We start from the raw sequence: 22434 nt of genomic DNA, 5'->3' as shown, positions 1-22434 counted from the left end.
TTGCAGTTTGAGATTTGTAGCCGGTCGTTAATAATAGCCATATCAGTTTTTAGAATTTCGATAACGCCATTATTCTAGCCGCTGTGGCACGACAAAATTTGGTTACATCGTGCTAAAATACATGCACTTTCGAAAAGTATGCAGGCAAAGCAACCCCTGCAGTGGCCGTAACTAGTCGAAATAGTCAAATTTTGTCGTGTCACAGCGGCGAGAGTAATGGCGTTTTTGAAATTCTAAAAAACAGATATGGCTATTACTAACGGTCGGCTACAAATCTCTAATTGCAATGAGGCGCCTATTGGTAATAGTTGAAAGGTTAGCTATTAGAATTGCTAATAACTTAGCTAGTTGAGATGATTAGCCTGTTTTTTTGACGTCCGCCAACACTCATATTACTATGCCGTAAATCGCTTCTCGTTACCTCAAAAACCTTGTTTTAAAAAATTCTTGATCACCTTCCCTGAAACAACTGGTATATGTACTTACCTTTTCCCGAGTCTTCCTCCGGCAGTAGATGGATTGTGATCGCCAGGGATCAGGCTACCCCGTATACGCTGCCACCATCCCCACTAAATAGTGGCGCTATGACGTCACAGATTTCCACTGCATAACCTCATGATGCGTTGCTGTTGTAGAATGTCGTCCACATTAATTGAGCAAGTCCTGATAGCCGTGGCTGGTGACCCGGAGAATGCAACCGTGGATGCCTCTGGGTTGCCGAACCTGTTTTGAGATCCCCGAGCGTTCGAGCTCACGCTTCAGGCTCCAGCCTCATCGACATCGGCGTCACTGCCGATTACCAGCGCTGCTACACTGTACTTCAAGCCAACTTTTTGAGGACCGTTGCCTTTGCTTGCTCTCTAAATTTGCTGATGACATCCTCCATTCCTCACCCACCAAACATACTGTTGTCATCGGGGCCGAATAAGGTCACTTAATTTTCCTTTTTTTTTTATTGTCTGTCGCGGAGCGTGGCAGGCGTTGATTTAGTGCAGCCGCTGTAATCGCAGGCGCTACAATCGCAGGCGATTCTGTCGCGGTGACTGCAGGTATTCCTTCGGCTCAGTCAAGGTTGCAACGGATCCAGGTGGAGGGTGCAGCCGTCGAGTTGTTGGCCGGAGCAAGTTCCAACATTTGTCCTCTCCCTTTCCCTTTCACCTCCGTCGGCTGCAGCTCAGGTGCTTAAGATATTAGATAGCAATTGCCGCTGCCGGCAACATTTTTTCCTCCCGTTTTTGTATTTATTTTTAAATAACTACTACTACTCTCGTTCAAGCATTGCGTCGCACCGAGTATAAGCAGCAGTCTGTCGGCACGCAGCTGGCATGCCGAATGCTGCAGAACAATGCCCGATGCCGATGAGCGGGTCGTATTATTGGAATCGATGCGTGTTTGCTGCATGTTTCGGGTGCTGCACTTTATATGAATGTAAGTTGTTTTGTGAAATGTTGGTGGTAGCCCTTCCTTAACAATGACCCTGTGGTGGTTTAGGTAGCATGTATAAACGAAGAAACATATCCAATAACTAGCAAAAAATAAACAAAAAATGACGGTATGTTTGCGTAGTTAGGCCAAATGCGAATTAGTTCCGCTAGCAGTTCGGTTTGCACTTTGGTTCCGAAGTTTGGATCCATTGCTCACTGATGGAAGTTGTTCGGATATAGCGATAATGGGTTCATGCCCATATGTGCGGAATTAGTCATTCCCTACTTTACATTCATAGAACCCTGGGAGTCCTCACTGCCACTCCTGGAGCAGCGGTCCAGCTGTTAAGCGATGCGCCACTGCCTTGGGATGGCAGGTGCTGCCATCGGTGGGGCTTGTGCAACACAGGCTGCTCTTCCCGAGCAGCCTCTCGCGACCAATGATTAAATGAACTGAAGTCTGGCATAGTCTGGCGCGCACACACACACACACACACACACACACACACACACACACACACACACACACACACACACACACACACACACACACACACACACACACACACACACACACACACACACACACACACACACACACACACACACACACACACACACACACACACACACACACACACACACACACACACACACACACACACACACACACACAGGCGCGCGCACTTGGCAGGTGCGGCCCAGAACCCGGTGGGCTGGGCAGGTGGAAAGCATGCCACAAAGCAAGCTTCCGACAGACAGACAAACATACGACTAAATGCGGCGACAGGCCACTATAAGTGATATCGCACTAAAACAAACAAATAAACGGGCGAACTAACGAATGAGCCAACAAACAAAAAGAAATTCCTAGTTTCAATGGATTATAAATACACATTTTTAACATTTCATGTATTCACTGTAAGCGAATGAGGAGAACCTTGCCATTATTCCCGCGTTTGTTCTGCGCGGAAGGAAAATTTTTAGCATAGAAACTCATACTTGAACGAAATATTCATTTCCGCCATAGCAGCTGAACTCGTGACATGACGAGACCATGCTCCATGATGGGCTGACCGCATGTCGACACCACGGCGGCCTCCCTCGTTTTACTGTGTAATCAGTATGAGTGCCATTAGGCGATGCCGGCGTGTGTCTCTGCGCGGCCGCCGAGTGAAGCCTCCTGCGCCTTCAGTGCGCCGACGCCCAGAACCGCCCCCCAACACGAGGCCAGAGTATAGTGCATCAGAGTTCACTACAGGCGAGAGGGAAAGCCTGCATAAACGCAGGCGGAGAGTAACGGAGAGGCGGGCGCAGCGACCCCAGGCGATGCCTTCATTGAGAGGTGATCAATTCGATTGATGAGGAGGAAATGCGAGAGCATTCTTTTCTACCTCCTCTTCCTTTGTGCTGTCGGTCTGCATCCTGGAGCACGATCTGTACCACTACGACCACTACCACTACTTGTAAATCACCGTGTCCCTATCGTCACTGGTACCCAATCATTATCACCTGTCAATGAAGTGTCCTTGCCAATTGCTATCGCTGGTGTATAATTAGAGCTGGTGTTTTATTATAACCGATGTTTCATTATAGCCGGTTTTAGAGCATGTGGCAGGTGGAGAGGTGGCGCATGTAGAGCGGGAGCGTCCCCTAACGCCACCTGCCAAGATTGCCAGGTGGCAGAAGGCAGTTTGCGCCGTCATGGCTCTCCTTATCCTCCAACTGTGGCTTCGTACAGTGCATTGAGACTGCAAGCCCACCTCCTTGATAGGTCGAGAGAGCTTGAAGAATCTTCACTACAAACCATAATGATGTAATCATTCAGAATATGAGTCAGTATAGCATCCCTTTACCGGTGGATTGAATACAACTTAGAATTGAAGTCTTTCAGTGCTAAAATCAGTGCTGAGATAGTGAAAAACGAATAATGGGAGGGGACACTCTGTTGGCAGTATGTGCCCTCTTCCATCCTCCTCCTCGGACCCTTCATGTTCCCACCCCCTCAGCTTCCGCCGCAACCCTGTCAAAAAAAATTTGGAGGACGCTTAAGACACGACAAAATGTTGCAGCGCTGCCAAGGAGTCCACGGAACAGAACGCCAACGCCCGTTCGGCGCGACGCATGGCCCGTTGGGCAATTTAAGGAAAGGACGCCTGTCTCACATATCTCGGTGGGCACCCGAACCGGGCCGTAAGGGAAAGAAAATGAAATGAAAATTGGTTTTAAGGAAAGGAAATGACGCCTGTCTCAATTTTCGCTGTACATCCGTACCGCGCCGTAAGGGAAGGAAAATCACTTACGGAGCTGTTCAGGTGTCCACCTTGATGCGCCATTTTTCGCTCACGGCCAAAGACGCCAACGACACCAGCGTTTCTGCGACACGAGCTCCTTAACGCTATCGCGTTAAAAACCTGTGTCGAGGCTGGGAAATCGAACCTTGGCCTTTGGCGTTTGAGGCGGAGACGCTACCACTCCGCCACGACGCCTCAAACATTAACCGTGATCAAAGACGCATCTAGTGAATGCACTCCTTCGATGCAGAAGTCTCAGCGCTTTCGCTGCGTATATCCTGGCCTAACAGAGCTAGGCCATCAGAAATTTTTTTTGCGTTTCGCCTCCATCGAAACGCGGCCGCCGCAGTCGGGTTAAGTCTGGGTATTCTTAACATTCCCAAATTGTGTGAGAGTGGGCCAACTGCTTCACAGAAGGAGCAGGACGAATCGTATGTGTCTGGACGTCATTTACTCATCAAGTATGGATTGAGCAGTTCTCAAGAAAGCGTACTGCGGCCTAGTGACCAACACTAACAAAATTGAAACCCGTACCGGCTCAGCGCTCGGCATAATGGCAGCATGGGGAAAAGTGTTTCTGCAGCCAACTGCATACTAACCTTGACGAGTGTGTCTGTGCTATATGTCTCATAACAATAGTTCATGCAAAGTCGTGGACGATAGGGCTGACATAAACCAATCGTGGGTCCGAAACTACGAAGCTGCTCGTAGGATGAACTGGTTCATCACTAGCCTGTACCCCTCCTTTGGATGAACTTTTGACCGGCTGCCTTGAGCTTCGGCTCCTTCAAATAGCTGCATTGCTCTATTATTTATGCACGTTTTAACGACATGACGCGCAGACAAAGAACAAAAAGCAAAGAACTACGGTCGTTTAATGACATCAGTTGTAGCTGCGAAACTCCGAATCAAAATCAGGGCACGACCAGTTTATGGAGGTTGTTTATGGAGGTTATTAATTTTTCCAGTGTGACTCTAGGGATTACGAGAGGCAGGCGCCATCTACGAGCTAGGCAGTCAAGTAATTGAGACACCCTACGGCTTTTCTTCACTGCGAAAATCGATTATGACATCGCGCAGCACACAGGCGTCTTTTGCCCGTCATCGAAACGAGGCTACGGCGGCCCTCTTCCCTACAGCCATACTGCTGAGCAGCACTGGCCGGTTGGTCTGAGGGCCGCAAGCGGCTTAACAGTCACGTGACCTCCCAGTTGGGATAAACCAGAGCGACAAATTTCGATACATGACCCCTTAGGTCGGAGGAGGTTCGCAATTGGTATAATCGAAGAGCTCAACGAAGGTCAGGAATCGGAACTGGCACAGTGTAACTTCCGCTGGCAGCGTATACACTGTACAATGCATAGTATGCATAACTGAACCACCCTCGGTTGCGCATCGTATTTCTTTGGAAGGATATAGCCACAAGCTGGGTTAAAAGGATTAAAAAGTGAGGCTGGAGTAGGCATCAAGTGCTTTATTAATACCAAAGACCAGATGAGGAAAGACTCGCTTCCCTCACCTATAGGGCCCTCTTTTCATTTCAATCAGCCATTTTGAGTTTTGAAATTTGGCGCCATGGTTCGTTCCCACCACCTACTTGTTTTCACAACCATTCGCTATGTTCACAACCATTCTCTACATATGTGACATTTTGGGGTCTAATTAATTAACAAATCATTCGAGTGACGTCAGGTTTCTTGCGCATCATTCTCACATCGTTCTCTATCGATGTTATTTCTTCGTAGAACGCCATAACCGCTGCGGACACATTTTCCAGACCCGAAACCGCCGACATAGCCTATAAATGCTTTCGCATTAATAAATGTGCACATGAACACCGTCTCGAAGCCGGTATGCCATTTTAACGCGACAGCGTTAAGGAGCTCGTGTCGCAGAAAAGCTGGTGTCGTCGGCATCGTCGGCGTTGGCCGTGAGCGAAAATTGGCGCATCTCGGTGGACACCTGAACCGCGCCGTAAGGGAAGGGATTTTCCTTCCCTTACGGCGCGGTACGAGTGTCCAGCGAGAATTGTGAGACAGGCGTCATTTCCTTTCCTTAAAACCAATTTTCATTCCATTTTCCTTCCCTTGCGGCCCGGCTCGAGTGTCCACCGAGATATGTGAGACAGGCGTCCTTTCCTTAAATTGTCCAACGGGCCACGCGTCGCGCCGAACGGGCGATGGCGTTCCGTGCACCCCTTGGCAACGCTGCAACACGCTTTCGCGTCTCACTCTTAAAGACGAAGCCTAAGCGTCCTCCAAATGTTTTTATTGAAATCTTTGGCGGCCAGGCTTAGCGAGGCTGCGGGCGCAGCCGGTAGCCGCCGCTGAGGTAGCCCCGAATGCACAAGAAGGCAGCAGCGGCGGTTCCCTTCGGAGCCGACCCGGCGTTCGCTTTGGCGACGGCTCGTCATCTCATTGGCTGCGCGGGCAAGCGCAGGCTGTTAGAACGGCCGCCATTGACATGCAAGATATAATAATAATAAATAATAATTGGTTTTGGGGGGAAAGGAAATGGCGCAGTATCTGTCTCATATATCGTTGGACACATGAACCGCGCCGTAAGGGAAGGGTAAAGGAGGGACTAAGAGAAGAAAGAGAGAGTTGCCGTAGTGGAGGGCTCCGGAATAATTTCGATCACCTGGGGATCTTTAACGTGCACTGACATCGCACAGCACACGGGCGCCTTAGCGTTTTTCCTCCATAAAAACGCAGCCGCCACGGTCGGGTTCGAACCCGAGCTGGCAAAACGCAAAACCCGAGCTGCCAGAGCTGGCAAAACGCCCAGTTCATCCGCCCAGCTGCGCCTTGACTGGGAATACAACCGATACTTCCTGCGCTGTTGTTTTGAATAGAAATTATAAATTAAAAATTGAGTAAGGCCGCTTTCCTGCTTCGACTCGCTGCTCTACACGGCGCTGTCTATAGACCTGTCCATCTGCTCAGTGTTCCCATTTAAAGCCATCCTAGACTCGCACACGCCTCGCACTCCAACTGTGCGAACATTTAACAAAAAACTTTTTTTTATGCGCGCTGAGCGTCTCACGGCTTTTGCGGTCAATTATGCGCTCAGTTATTTGAACTCAACACGCACTTTGGTCTTTTTAAAGCTATGATCATCCTCTCAGTTTTCACCTGAAAGTTCAATAACCTCACGGATCGCTTTTATTTGCTTCAAAATGTCAAGCTGATGCTCTGTGTTTGTTGTTAGGGTTGGTTGGAGTAATCTTTAGAAAGGAAATTATGACCAGCCCCTTCCACTCATTTTGAACCGGCCGGTGCCAGTATATACGGTTAAAAAGAAACCGGATACGCAAAACACTGACGTGCAATTTCCTGTAATTTCCTGCAGTTTCCTGTACTGACGTGCAATTTCCTGTAAAATGTTCAGTGAAGTTAGCAAAGGCCCCGTAAACAAAGAGTGCTTTTTGAAAGGTGAAATGCGAAGCCCGCATGGGACAAAGGCCTAAAGTTGCGAAAGCATTTGTTTGAATGCTTCCAGCGAAGTCATTTAACGCGGCAGAGACAACAAAATACTGGAGACGGGCCAGTTTCTGTTGCGCTACATACGTTTCGAAACGTTTTGCTACATACGTTGTCGTGCTACATAGGTTAAACAAATGCATAACGAAACAACTACACCAACAGCAAGTATTATTGAACTTCGTGGAGGCCGCCCTGTTGAAAATTCACAGGGCCGCGTAACTATTATGTGTTTCCAATCATTGTACCGGAAGTGCCGTCACTTCCGGTCCGGTGATGTCGCTTCTCTCAAGCCAATGGGCATGCTCCGGTCTGATGACTTAACTTTCTCCCAGCCAATGGGCGAGTAATATGACCGACGACCAATTTTGGCCCAACGAGGCTTGTAACGCTATCGAATTAAATCCGAGGCAAGTAGAAAACCTGCACGTTTGTCTATTCCGCTAATCGTCACCCGTTCCGATATGCACTTTGGAGGCGATGTACTGTACTGTGTCTCACCATTCATGGAGCACTTGGAGTCGCGTGCAAGCCATCTATAGCTGCAGGGGTAAATTTTTGAACTAGTCTTTCTGCGACCGGGTTTGAGCGGGTGAATTACTGTGCCGCGTTAATAGGCGGCAACGTCCGCTCGCTCGTTAGGGCGTCGATGTCGCCCTGGATCGCGTGCGGAGCGAAGTCCGGCTCGTATCGGCGTAGCGGAGTGCCATCCTGACTGACGAGGATCTTCTCGAAGTTCCAGCGGATGTCGGCGCTGTCTTGGGGCGAGTAGAAGAGGTTCTCTTTTGGCCGAAACGTCGTCGTCGGGGACGGGCACTGGCTCTGCAGGCACAGAGGAAGGAGGAAAATAGAACGACGTTGTGATTTGGGTGTAAGTGCGCCCTCCGACTGGCGTATTGAGAACTGCACATGCATTCTCGCCCCCCAGCAGAAGTGCTTATCTTACAAGGCCCGCAGTGAGCATCCCCCCTACCCCCCAGGCCTTTCCAGTATCTCTGAGCACAGCGTTCCCCCCGCGCATGCGCTCTTGATGACAAAGAGAAGAAAAAACTTTATTCGATATACTGTTTTAGAGACATTCGATATACTGTTTTAGAGACCTTACGTCTGCAGGTTCATCTTGCCATAGTGTTCGTCTTGTTGTAGTTGCTATCCTTGATTTTTATGTTTAGCTAAAGTTAACTGATGTGCTTTAAGTTGTGGTTGCAGTTAGCCAAAAATTCTTAAAAGAAAAAGAGATTTTCTTTGACGCGAAAAGAACCTTGCCTCCTTACAGCTGAGAACAGCACCGAGGTCAAGTTGGAGTTTAGAAAATAGAGTATCCCCCCCATCTTCCCTGATCAGTAGAGAGAGCTAGCACTGTTCCAAACAATCACGAGTAGCCAGGATGGCCAATGCACCCGGAGAAAAGGTGGTCGAAACTTTTTTTTTTGCTGTTTGATAGATAGGCGGCCGGAAGCTGATTGGCGTGTGAAATGAAACGGACAGGGACTCTCGAAACAAGGGGAAGCTTGTGACACTCAAAGCTTCTCGAAGTTGTATACAAGGGACCTAAACAAAAATGGCATCCAGAGCCCCGTTGACATGTGGCAGATCTTAAATTGATCAGAAGGCTTGCTGTATCAGTGATCGCCCAAGAGTGCACTGGAACAACTGTAGCCTTTTGCAAGTTCCAGGTTGCTCGACTGCACACAACGTTCGATATAAGTGCGAACCAGTTTTTCACAGCACCGACACAGGCCATGCGACAGAGAAATTATCGAAAGGGCCGAGAAATTATGGAAAATAGTTTTCACTACGTCAGTATAGCCCATGGCGCATGTGTCACTGATCCGCCCGTGGCACTGAGCCAGGAGGAAACAGTCGATGAGGACGCTGAAAGGAAATTTCATGAAATAAAAAAATCCCAATCGAAAAACACAATGGAAAAGTTTTTTACGTCACAATTAACATATTTTTGTGGTATTTTTGGCCACGAACTTGTAGTAACAACATAAATTTTTGCAGTAACCACAGAATTTTCTGTAGTACTGTGCTGTACCTTGCCCTATACCGGCAGAAGTACAGAAATATGCTACAATACTACTGAAAATCTGTCGTAACTAGAAAACGACAAAACATTTTGTCATAATTTAAGCACTATTCTGTCGTTTTTGTCGGCTGGGTTCTGTTCGTTTTGTCGACTGTGCATGCGTTCGTGCACAACATGAACTCCGTGCTTTTCCGCTCGAATAAAACGTATCTTATCTGCACTCCTTGTTGACTGCGCCTTCCCTCCCCCTCTCTCTCTCTCTCTCTCTCTCTCTCTCTCTCTCACACACACACACACACACACACACACACACACACACACACACACACACACACACACACACACACACACACACACACACACACACACACACACACACACACACACACACACACACACACACACACACACACACACACACACACACACACACACAAAATAATCATCAGACATCAACAGGCAATCTGAAGACAGTCTGACTTTCTCCTGTTCACCTCTGCATCTACTCGCGAAGGTCACCACGCGTGCTCACCTTGAGATAGGCAAAGAAAGGGTGCTGCGTGTCGCCGTTGACGTCCAGCTTGCTGACCATCGGGAAGTGAGGCACGCACCCGTGGCCTGGCCGTACGTAGCGGACGCCATTGAGAATCTCTTCACCCGAGCCACCCGGCTCTTGCTGCGAGGGAAAGAGGCGGTCAGAAGGCGCCGTAAGAACCACATCGACCAACTGAACCCGACCGCGGCGGCTGCGTTTTTATGGAGGAAAAACGCTAAGGCGCCCGTGTGCTGTGCGATGTCAGTTCACGTTAAAGATCCCCAGGTGGTTGAAATCATTCCGGAGCCCTCCTTCTTCTTCTTCTTCTTCTCCTCAAGTAATATGGCACATACCCACGTGGGGGGATTGGCCAAGGTATAGGGTAGAATGCCAATGAAGCATTTGCGCGGGGAAGGAAACGTCAGAAGACTGAATCAAGATTAAAAAAATTGGGAAAAATAAAATGAATTCAAGAGGTATGAGTCATCCGGAATAGAATCAATCTAGCCTTTTTTGGACATGCGAAAGAATTTTGTGTATAGCTAACAGGATAATCGATTAGTTGCACTTATGTAATCGTGAAGGTAGCCGCATACACTGCTTAACGGGAATCCCTTGGCACTCGCACCGAACGATAGAAGAACTGTAAGAGACAGAGGCAGTCCTTGTCTCGAAAGAGGAACCTCCAGATATTGCTTTCTCTGAACCGCGAACCGCCGGCAAGAGAGGAGAAAATGATCGATTGATTCAACTTGCCCACATGATACACTAAGGTTTGTCGCAGCGAACCCGCACCTGCATAAGTACAAGTTTAAAGTGAGGGATTCTACATCGCAGGAGCGTCATGGACACTTCACAAAGCCTTGACTTACACCACCGGATATTCCATGGGTACTTTAGGTGTTGAAAGTCCACGGTATTCAGCAACGGATCACTCAAAGTGGCTGAAATATGTTGGAACCGCTGGAAACGTGAAGCTGCTAACAGAATGAGGTGAGGGACGGGATATATTACAGGTGCGCTGAGAGCTGACCTTGCCAATAAATCAGCCACCTCGTTAAAATAGACGCCTGAATGCCCAGGTACCCAGACCAAACGGATCTCGCGCACTGTTCTCGGAACAAAAAACCTAAGTGAACGAGTCAAGAAAGATTTTTCCGAATTTTGGAGAGAGACAATAACTGAAAGGCAGTCTACGGCACCTCTTCTTCCTTTCTTCTTTCACTCCCTACTTTATTCATTCCCTTACGGCGCGGTTCAGGTGACCAACGATATATGAGACAGATACTGCGCCATTTCCTTTCCCCAAAAAACCAATTATTATTATTATTAACTGAAAGTGTCAAGCGAAAGAAAAGATGATGATAGTGAATGTTTTATGGCGCAAGGGCATCTATGGCCAAAGAGCGCCATGGCACAAGGTATTTTCTTCTACTTAAGGTACTCATTTTCTTCTTCTACTTTCCAAGCATTTCATCCTGAATAAGCCGAGCACCATACCAGGGGAAAGCTTGTACTCATTGTATCACCGGTGGGTACCCGGCGGCACTGAGGATCGAACCCCGCATCTCCCGCGTGCGAGGAGAATGCTCAACCACGAGGCTACCGCTGTGGTGTTCGAAAGAAAAGAGGAACAGTCTACAGTCGTAGACAAGAATTGAAGAGATGTGGATTTGCAGGAACAACAAATGTACTCAGTGAACTTTCGCAAACACTGTTCCCACTTCGAGTTATTGATCAATTCGCTCTCGCCATACCATAAGCTTGCCGTCCCGGTTAGCTCAGTTGGTAGAGCGACTGCTCCGGTGAAGCGGCGGTCCCGAGTTCAAACCCCGGACCAGGCGCAATTTTTCTTTAAATACGAAGTTTCTGTGAAAGCTGTGTAGCTTTCCTTTGTAGCCGTTGACCGCGCTTTGGTGGATGCTAATGAGTAATTACTCCCTTATTAAAAAATGGACTTCTGCGCGATCACGCAATCGCTTCGCCCAAATGCCAGGAACCACAGGGGAGCACGCATGCTTCATCCGCTGTAACGAATACCAGCTGACCCGCTGGGAAGGCAACCCAGCTGCAGTAATTTTTTTTTTCCCTCGCGAGTGCATTCTTAAAACTTTTATCCATGCAAGTGCGTTATTATTGCAATATCTACATTATGAGCGTATTGATTTGTTCACGGGCTTCTTTCAATCGTACACAAATTAAACGGGAGCCCCTCCCTCACCACCCCACCCGCTCTATTTTTTTTTTTTTGCAGGGACGGTATATGACGTACGTTTTCAGTATATTCTATTAATGCCGAGCGTAAGAGAAATCAATAATCTATTCTGAAATCACGTACTAACCTTCCAACCAATCAGAATGAATAAGCACTGCCGTGTTATCGGGCTGTCCATTTGTATATCGTGCCCTCTATCGTCATGTGATTGCCCAAACTGAATCTGGCCGAAGCTGTTGGCGAAGCAGGTTCTCGTACGACATTCGATCCCTCACCTTTCCAAACTGGTTGCAGGGGAAGCCGATGACGGTGAAGTTTCTGTTCTGGAACCTGTCCTGGAGTGCATTCAGTTCCCAGTAGTTCCAGGTGAGCCCTCAGTAGGTGGCCACATTCACCAGGAGCAACACGTGGCCCCGGTACTGGCCTAGCTTGAGGCTGCGGTCGCCCACAATCTCGGGAAACTCGAAGTCGTAGAGGGACGTCTCGGCAGACCTTTGTCGGTCGCAGTCGGCCTTCTGCGCATGCTCCTCTGACGCCGCACCGGCGGCGCACAGCAACGCCAGCGCCAAAGACACCAGCATGTGTGCGGCTGTCATCGCCGTCCCGCTGCCGTGATTCAACTGCTGCAGGATAGCCTTTTTAAAGGCCTTTTATCGTGCGGCGGAGGGAGTCTACGCCGCGGCGACGTCAGGTATTGCGTTAAACACAGTGTAGGCGGCAGGTGTGAATTGAGCTTGTGGACGACTCGAAAGCATCCGCTGTGTAATATGGGTTTCCGTGGCTGGAGGGATGTGTCCGCTACAGTGTACCATGATTTCTTTGTTACACTGCAGTCAAAACACTAATTCCTTTCCGCACTGCAGACAAGCCAAAAATAGACATTATTTTCCTATAAAAAAAAGCTCAGTCGTTTCTTTCTGTACTTCAGGCAGACAGCTATAGTTGCACCGAACGAATTCTAAACCTCAATTTCAACCCTGGTGAGGAGAGCCGCAACTCCGCGCTATAATCCTCCGCGTGCACAAGGTGTTGAATTCCTTGATCAGAATAGCAGGAAAATCCGGAGAGCTCAATTTTTTACTGCATGAAACCCATTATACAAAACTACATTTTGACTTTCACGTGCCCGGTCTCCCGTTGTCCCCTGTCGAGGTGTCCGCTTTGTGGACAGATGGACGGACGGACGGACGGGCAGACGGAAGGATGTATGGATGGAAGGATGTATAGCCTTTGTAGCCTTTGTCACCACCCTTTGTATAGGGGTGGGGACAAGCGCCACCTAGCCATTAACTCCTTGCGTACTCAATATGCTCGTATTCACTGCCACTTCCCATTTCTATAGGCTATACTCTCGTGACCCTCTGCATCATTCGTCTAGTCGTCTCTTACTTGTTTCTCCTTTTTGAAAATTGACCTGCCGCTCTCGGCCGAGAGCGGCAGTATTGTAAAATAAAATTAAAATAAATAAATATTAAGTGATCGAAATATAATCCGAAACATGGGCAGCAAACCCTGCCCCTAAAAGGGCACTGGAGGAGAGCTTACTTTCTTTTTACTGCCACATAGGCGTATTTTTGTTTAGAGTGTACGTCTGCGTCGGGCTTCAAGGATGGCATAGCACCAGTAAAGCTTTGTCAGCTCTGACGAGAGTCCTTAATAACAGGTCGCACGAACCTCGGACGCTTATTTGCCCAAGAAATGGAGCACCGCATGAGGGTTAAACGGCACATCGCAAGAACAACACTTAGATGCGGACCTCGCCCGCCACATGTGCTGCTGCTGATGATGATGATGATGATGATGATGATGATGATGAATTTTTATGGCGCAAGGGCATCTGCGGCCAAAGCGTGCCATGGCACAAGGTATTTTCGATTTCTCAAAGTGGGGTCAAAGACCCGCTTCCCAAGCATTTCACCCTAAATAAGCCGAGCACCAGACCAAGAGAAAGCTTGTACCCATTGTATCACCGGTGGGTACCCGGCGGCACTGGGGACCGAACCCCGCACCTCCCGCATGCGAAGCGGATGCTCAACCACTCGGCCACCGCTGCGGTATTCCGCCACATGTGAATAAGAGACCGGAAGGGATGGAGTCAACAGCTGGGGAGAACTTCGATAAACGCACACATTTTCTCCCCCTGTTCTTTGTCAAGTGGAGTAACTGTACAATGCGGATGTGGCAGGGAGATGAAATTACCGGAACAGAGTGATCAAAAGACGGGCAGAAAATTGCCTGCAAGAGCTTCCTGTTTGCCATATCGGGGTGATATAAAGCGATTGAGAGTGGATGGCCGGATGGGTCCAGGTAACAGCGGAAGTAAGAAAGAAAAAAAAACGGGCAAAGCCGTCGAAAGTTGTAAAGCAGGTACTGTCTCTGGAAGCTCTAAGTCCAGATTTTGAACATATATACGCGTCTTACTGTTACGCTTTATATAAAAAAAAAAACTCAGAAGTCGCTTTGTTGAAAACGCTACTGCTGAACCTCACATAAGCTTGGTGTTTTATAAGGGCACATTTTGTTCAGATCTGCATAACCGTGTGGAAGCTCGTTCATTCAGCGATGAGGTGTGGGTAAGCAGACACGCGGGTTTTAATTAGCCGAAACTGCGCATGGGCAATGATGACTGATGAATACCGTAGTGGACGGCTCCTCATTGATCTGGATCACCTGAGGTTCTTCGTCGTATACACTGACATCGATTGCCTAGACACATCCCAGGTACAACAAGATATTAAAATAATGTTACAAAATTGTTGTGCGAGTTGCGCTATCGTTAAATATTATATGGAACGTAATGCTAAAGTTGAAAATTAGCCAATACCGTTTGTCATATCCTAAACGTTCATTAAAGTTTAACCTAGACATAATGGTAACGCGGCACCCTATAGGTGTTCAAATCATAACTGTAATGTAACACATGCAAGTACGTTTCAAGCAATTTTCTCCCAGTACTTTTTTAATTATTCTTTAAGCAAAGTTGTTTTTAAACGGACAGAACCTTACACTAAAATATCAGGGATTGCACCTTGCATAGGTTTTATACATAATACCGAAATTTAATAACAAAACTTTACTCATTACTCATTCACCAGAATCACCAGTGGTACACCCGCAATCCCTGAGTATATAAACATACATCTAGAACCATTCGTTTTTTGGTTCTTTTTTTTCGCAATTCGGAGGTGAAAATGGGGCGATATTTTTGAGCTCAAATCAGGTACAAATCGAGGTATTTAAAAATAATTCCGTAGTTCGGGTTTTTTTCGGTGAATTTTTTTTTTTTTGCAGCACAAGACGGTTTACTATAACTGTTCGTTTTTCTGCTAGCCAGGAGATTCTCTATTTCGCGCTCATTCTTTAATAAACAACTTGGAAATCGCGGGTTTCGTTGAAAAATTGTTTACCAATTAAGATATCTTTCTCTATTTAAGTACAAATATTTCTTCGCGTGCCTTACCAATGAAGTCTAGAGTCTCACGGAAACCCGTCTAGTCGGGATGGTACTAGACGAAAGAAGAAGGCGCCGACAAAAAGAAAGGATGGGATGACGTTTCGGCTCCCCCACGGGAGCCTTGCTCACAATTTATCGTGAACAAAGATTGTGAACAAGGCTCCCGTGGGGGAGCCGAAACGTCATACCATCCTTTCTTTTGGTCGGCGCCTTACCAATCTCCCACGGAAAATTGGCGGCACATCCCACCGGCGGCATGTGGTTGTTTTTTCTTCTGTTTTCTAATCAGTTATGTTAGAAATAATAATTACCCTATTATGCTCCTATTGATGCACACCAGAAACTGTTAAGAAGCAATATGTCCCCTGTGATTGGTTTCGATGACTGTTAGCTTCCGTCATGTATGTCATAACAGGTACCTCTTTTCTTTTTCCTTGTCTGCTTTATTATTTTCGAGTTGTTTTAAAATTTTATAAGTTATATATGCCTCAACCTTGCTGGACAATAGTACTAGGGATTCGTCAAGCTGCACAACACCTCCATATGTATCTAAGATGGGAAGTAAACTGGTTTGATTTGGCTATCGTTCTGATCTAATCTCATAGTTACGCGGGGTAAAGGTGGGAGTGGGTGGATAAGCGGGTGACGTAAAAGTGGGGCACGTGACCGGGAGGCCATTCAGATTTCAATAGTAGTGATCGTAGGCTAAGCAGTTTTATCGTTAACGATGCTGAAGTCACGCTGCCGTGACGTATACATAAGCGCCACGCTTTGTAAAATATAGCACGATTCACTATTTCCGTGCCTTTAAAACATATCCTCGTTAGGTTGAAACCGAAGGCTAGCGTATCACTGTGAAAGTCACATGATGCAGGCGTGCAAAGTTGTCTAACGCATGGAAGCAACAAAAGTGCCGCCACGTGACTATTGGCCGCTGTTTCTAGTCTCTCAGAGACACGCCCGGGAACTCTCAGAAAACGCCGCGCGTTAACAGAACCCAGTAAGAAAAAAAAATATGTGGATTTGCTAAAAGACATGCAGAGATCGGCTTTTCTTTCGGAACTACGAAATAATTTATTTAAGCAGCAAGGTGAACACATCAACACGTGTCCACGTCTAAACGACGCTTTAACAAGATGGCACTGGCGTTTTCATTTCTCTGCAAAGTGAGAAAAAGGGACGGGAAAGGAGATTAATGGGACGCAGAGGCATGAGAGCTAAATTGTTTTCTCAGTTAACGAATCATTAGCGACCGAAGGAAGGAAGAAAGAAAAGGAAAAGGAAGAAAATGAAGGAGGGAAAGGACAGGACATGAAAGAAAATGAAGGAAGGAACGTCTCATCTCCGGAGTACCTCCAGATACTGTTCTCGGCCCCTTACCCTTCCTCATTTTCATCACTGACTTGTAATTCATTTGTTTGCAGATGACTGTGTAATTTATCGTCCCACCCGTAGCACTACCGACAAATTCGCATTGCAGAACGATATAAGTCTCATTGAATCCTGGCGTATTAAATGGTTGATGACTATCAATACAAATAAAACATCCGTTATATCCTTCCAGCGAAAGCACTCCTACTCGCCGCCAAGTTATGTCAATTTCTATTCAATAATCACCTGTGTTTATTTTTACAAGTACTTAGCTATTAACGTAACCCGCGATCTATCTTGATCCGATCACATATCAGTAGTCACGAACGCTGCTAACCGATGTGTTGGTTTTATCCGCCCTCACTCAAAACTCACCTCACCCACTGTAAAACTTATGGTCTATACAACACTTGCTCTACCAAAATTGGAGTGCCCATCCGCTATTTGGGGCCTGCATCAATCGTTTCTTATTAACACTCTTGAATCAGTACAGAATCGAGCTGCCCTGTTTATCTACTCGAACTACAGCTATTCCAATAGTGCATCTAATTTAAAGTTTCAAGCTAACCTGGCTGCTCTCGCTAATCGGTGCAAAATTTCTCGACTTTGTTTTTCCGTAAATTTCATCATTCACAGCTGTCCAACTCTGTCGTCCTGCCTCTCAGCGGACTTCGCAACGTGTCAGCCACACCAACAGTGTTTACCCCCAGTCTGCTCGTACTACTGCGCATCTTTTCTGATTTTTTATCCAGGCTGCAAAAAACTGCAGTGATATTCCCGCTAATACCGTGCTTCACTCCAATCTACAACATTTTAAAACTTTCATCGAAAAAATATACTCCTGTATTAAGCAACTTTTCTTTCCTTTTTATGTCTCACTACTACCCTCGTGCAATACACCGTACTTAGGGCCATTGAGGTGTATTTTTAAATTAATAATAAGTAAACAAAAGAAGAAAAGAAGGAAAGAAAATGAAAGGGCATCACGGCTCTCGCTTACTTTGTTAACTAAGTCGTAGCCAGATTTAGCCAGTCTTTTTTGTTCTTTGGTATTCTTTTACTACGAACAGTGCGTCACGAAATCCGACACGATGCTTAACTAAACGCAACTCTGCATTGAGTCTTAAGCGTTTCGGCTGTCTTTTACTGCATTGTTATGACTCCTAGGTGCTCAAAATAAATTTGGCAGCAAGGTATACCGTGACGATGTTATACTTACTTGATATTGCAGTCCTTCTGTAGGAACTCCATTTCACCAGACTGGTCAAAGATCAGAGCTTTGCAGGTATAATGAGGCTATGGAGAGAAATGGGAGACAGGAACATAAACGAATGCGCTGCAGTCGCGTGCTTTGTGAGCTGTGAGGGCATGGTGGCTGCACCCTGCATCCGTAAATGAGTTATTGTCTCCAATGAAGGTTTTAATTGGAAAATTTGATGTTTCGAAACGGGCTCGGTTTCTTTTTTAGGGATGGCAACCAACAGTCCACTGTGATGATTTAAATGAATGAAAAAAATTGGAGGATGCACTTAAAGGGACACTGAAATGATTTCTATGGGCTTGTTCTATTGCAACATATATGTAGATGTGTTCTTTGTGGGTATTCGGGTCAAATTTGAAAGCTCTGCATGGACCCTACAACTTAGAAATATTTTTTTTTAAATCGCTGCTCGCAGCAGCTCGCAACCGATTAGGGCGACATACTTCACCGTACGTCCCTTACCCGATGACGTTACTGAGCAGACGGGGCGAGCTTGAAAGCTGGCTCCTCTGTTCTTTCTTTTTCTTTCTTGCTGGGACACTGTAGCCTTGCAAGGCTTCCGGTGGTATCCGGAAAATGATGGCGTAAACACTATTTTGACCTTTGTACTCGCGTTTTCACTGGCGGCGGCAGTCAGCCGTCTTGCCTTAGCATAACGGGATGTAATTAAGCAGTAGCGCACCAGAAAAACACAGACAGGAAGTAGGGACAAGCTCTGAACTCAGAATTAAATTTTATTCAGGATCGTATCAGAATAATTATGGTAGAACCACACAACAAACACAGGTAGTTCGGATGACATACGGACCTCCGGCAACCTCAATCACAGTTTACCTTCGCACATCCTGTAATGCCACTTTTTTTTTAACAAGTATAGACGGGGTACTGACGCATGAAGTCAGCACCCCGATTGAAGTATATCTGTAGTATATCCAAACTGAAACTCAAGTATATCCATAAACGTTGGTTCGTGTAGTAAGAGCGATGTCGTTCTCAGCTCTTCGCTGCTCGTCAAGGCAGGATAAGATTTCTGCGAGTCAGCGGCGTTAAGCGCGTCCCCCTCGTGTAAAGTTCACTTGAGCGACCACCAGGTTTCTTGAAGACGGGCGGTGCAATATCGGTCGTGAAGGAGTGACACTCACCGTGCAGGGCAGTGGCTTACACTTAGACTGCTCCATGGACTCCGGTCTACAGTCAGAGAATGCAACCTGGATCGTTATAAAGATGCTTACACCCGCCACTACCTGAAACAACAAGAGCCGCAACAAGTGTTAGAGCTCTTCTGTGCTTAGCAGCAAAGGGAAAGAAAATAGTGCGTAAGAAGGAGAGAAGGGAGAAAGTAAACCCAGACTTCCGCGCAGCTGGAAACAGAACAAAGCACGGAACGGCGAGGAAGTGTAGGTGGTGGTGGTAGTGGTTTTTTTAATTAAAATAATAGTAAAAAGGAAGGAAAATATTTTTGCTAGCCCCGGCATCTGCCATCGATACTGAAGCACCTGAGCTGGGGCAGCGGAAATAAAGGATAGCAGGCAGAATGGAAGAGTCTGGAGCGGTTGTACGTACCTAGCTACTCTATGCTCTCAAACTAGCAAAACTGGTGCATTGCGAAAGCTGACAGACTGATTGGCTGATGATGGTCTCGTCGGGGACTTGTGGCTTGAAAGAGGTGCCAGCAAGTGTCTGGATGATTGCGAATCAAAGCTCTTCGTATGATATGGCGAGAATAGTCTTAGGGCGAGAGAGAGTGAGAGAGAGCAAACCTTTATTAAGCAAACAAAAAGAGAGGATGAGCCGGCCCTGATGGTGAATGCCGGCGTCCTCTTGGTCCGCGTCCTATAGTCCCGGGATGCCGCAAGATACCGCCGCCTCGCGAGCTCGGCGGGCGAGGAAAGCTTGTGCCATCGCACGTGAGGAGGAAGGTCTCCCAAGCCTCTTCAAGGGGGGGGGGGGGGGGGGGGGAGGGGGGAGTGGGGTCTGTGTAACGCCATTTGAGATAGAGGACAGAGCTCTTCACGGTGTGGGCACAAAGAATTCACTTTCGGGTCATAGCGAGCAACCATAGCGGGGCACCAGTAGGTGTTCGTCTGAAGCTGTCGCTGTACGGAGGTACTGATTGGGATAGAGGAGGATCTTCATTGTGAGCTGTCTTGGCCAGAGCGTCAACTTCTTCATTCCCTGGAACACCCTTGTGTGAATGGTTCCAGTGAAGGGAGAGTTGGAGGCCCCGGTCCTCGAGAGCTAGTAGCCTGCGTTCAATGACAGTGGCTATGATTGGGGGCTCTTGGATCGGCTAAGGTTTAATAATGCAGGTTTGAAATCAGTAAGTATGGAGGCAGGGGCTGTAGGGTGGAAGAACACAAGAATATCTGCTGCTAGTTGTATATAGGACTGCCATTCCTGCTGCAGTAGAGCTCGCTGGGAAGTCTACGCGACACGCGAATGAAAGGGAAAGTGCAGGGACGAGGGAAGTTGTTGTCTAACCGGTAGCTGGCAGAACTGAACCGTCTGTAAAAATGAGGAGGTTATCTTTCAGTTCCTCCCTAAGTAGGGCATACGTTTCCCGTTGAAGTTTCCTGTTGAACATGGCGCGATGTGCTGCAGCTTCATGCCGCATTACAGTGCTCACCTGGGTACTGAGTTCCGTTATGCGTGTCACAACGAGGAGATTTTCCCTTCCCTTGGACATCTCTCGAGCCAGTGCGTCCGCGTAACGCCGGTAGTAACGGTACTGAGACTTTGGCTGCTTGACTATTCCTCCAGGAATAGTGCCCGTCTTCCTCGCTGCCACACCAATGCCGGCACCGACGACCAGGGCCGCCACAACCACCAGCAGAGAACAGGTGATCTTCATGGTGCACCAAGATTCCCGATGCCTCGCCTTTCTCCGTGCACCTACTAGTTACGTGCTGGGGTGCCGAAGTATCTGAACCCTACTTAGTCACTCTTGCATCAAGAGGTAGATATGCTGCCAGAACAGAAGGCCGTCTTCATATGATGTCTCCATTGCCTGTGTAGGGTAGGAGCATGCCTCCTCAAGCGTTGCTTCTCCAGGAAGCTATATACAAGCCACCAATCTTGGAGGAACCGCCAATCATGCCGCCAATGAACGCCGAATGCCAACCGTCAGAGCCTTGTGTGTTTATGCATGCAGAAGAATACATCCGAACAGCTATTGTTACTTGCAAAACTCAGCACATAACTCTCAGGACACGGGCATCGAGGCTTGCCGTCGGAGTCTGCGTTCCAGAAAGTCTGTGGGAAGGTACCTATTGGCGGTCTCAAACAGGTCTATTAAAACCATGTGCTCCGGTCGAACAGCCTCGGTTAATGGGATGCGAAGAAAATGAAGGAAACATTATCAATACATTGTTTCTCTTTCTCTGTCTTGTAAGCCTGACTATGAAGCCCACTGCAAGTTTCATTTAACTTTTACTAGATCCTGGTTGAGTTGATATGCGCTTTGCAGGCGACACCAGTGATCGAGTATGGGCCGTCAAAAGTTTCGACCTTTTTCTTCCGTTGCTCTGGCTGCGCATAAACAACCTGCACGTAAAACAAGTTTTAAAACTGATGAACCTGACCTAACTTAGCAGGAGTATCGCTGAGAAAGCGTCCCATCATTACACATCGCGCTAAACGACAGCTGCTGAAATGAACTAAGGAACTCGCACGCTTCGACGAACTTCCTTTTCAAGAACAGTTTACCATTGCAGCCTCCGGTCTTATATGGCCCGAAAGAACTGTCATCTCGACCGCTTGTTCTACACGCTCCATTAATTCTGTTTGTTTTTTATTTCTTTTGCAAGTCTAGTTAGAACGCTGAGTGCGATCACTTGGGGCTACACGGTAGAATAGCACGACGATCCTGACGTCACATTTTCTTTTTTCAATGAGGCGTTTTATGAAGCCCTAAACAGGCATAGGCATTAAGTTTCGAACGCCAGCAAAAGATATGATTTTTTTTCGTGAGCGGAAGGAGATGCCTTCTAGCAAGTTTAGGTTGCAGGTGTTGAGTGGAACATGATTTAATATTATTTTGATGTTGTCTGAGAAGCCGATCGGTATTGCTACCCACATCGAATGACGTCAGGGTACACTTGCCCCCGCTATAGTGACGTCACCGAACATAGTGGTTGTTCTCAGGAACAAGAACAACCAGTGCTTGAAGCGACGTTATCTGTATTGTGGTAGTCCAGGTTGGCCGGTCCATGACGTCAAGGTGCCCTTCATTGCTGGCGCCGACTTAAACTGAAACTCCCGGTACAATATAGTAACTATAATTATTAACGCTCCGCACTGGTCTTTTGAGCTCATTTTCATGATTACTGGGCCCGCAGGCACCTTTCAGGGGAAGAAAACACGCACC

General features: G+C 47.3%; 1 protein-coding gene, 1 long non-coding RNA gene and 1 pseudogene across 3 annotated transcripts in view; 1 reads left to right on the top strand and 2 right to left on the bottom strand.

Annotated features, from left to right (window-relative positions):
* The window catches only part of LOC144133447 (uncharacterized), a 58057-nt gene that overhangs the window by 13251 nt on the left and 22372 nt on the right, over positions 1–22434 (top strand). The window contains exon 2 of the long non-coding RNA XR_013315054.1: positions 12277–12348. This is a non-coding gene — a long non-coding RNA (uncharacterized LOC144133447). The remainder of the gene's footprint in view (positions 1–12276; positions 12349–22434) is intronic.
* LOC144133442 (glutathione peroxidase-like) lies at positions 7293–12616 on the bottom strand (annotated as a pseudogene). Its single transcript, XR_013315052.1, has 3 exons — positions 12258–12616; positions 9765–9908; positions 7293–8022 (listed from the first exon to the last, which is right to left on the bottom strand). The product of XR_013315052.1 is annotated as a glutathione peroxidase-like (transcript).
* LOC144133446 (uncharacterized) lies at positions 19085–21331 on the bottom strand. Its single transcript, XM_077666546.1, has 2 exons — positions 20695–21331; positions 19085–19312 (listed from the first exon to the last, which is right to left on the bottom strand). Exons 1-2 carry the CDS (start codon positions 20917–20919, stop codon positions 19115–19117), a joined length of 423 nt encoding a protein of 140 aa, XP_077522672.1. The 5' UTR covers positions 20920–21331; the 3' UTR covers positions 19085–19114.

This window comes from Amblyomma americanum, chromosome 5, assembly GCF_052857255.1.
Source record: "Amblyomma americanum isolate KBUSLIRL-KWMA chromosome 5, ASM5285725v1, whole genome shotgun sequence".
NCBI classification, from domain to species: Eukaryota; Metazoa; Arthropoda; class Arachnida; order Ixodida; family Ixodidae; genus Amblyomma; species Amblyomma americanum.
The sequence above is the reverse complement of the archived record's forward strand: the minus strand, read 5'-3'. Positions and strand labels throughout refer to the sequence as shown.

Bases quoted from the DNA above. Each gene is read 5' to 3' on its own strand.
- LOC144133446 (XM_077666546.1), bottom strand. From the start codon at position 20,919: ATGAAGATCACCTGTTCTCTGCTGGTGGTTGTGGCGGCCCTGGTCGTC. The intron at 19,313-20,694 runs GTGAGCACTGTA...TTGTTGTTTCAG, and splicing joins TAACGGAACTCAGTACCCAG to GTAGTGGCGGGTGTAAGCAT.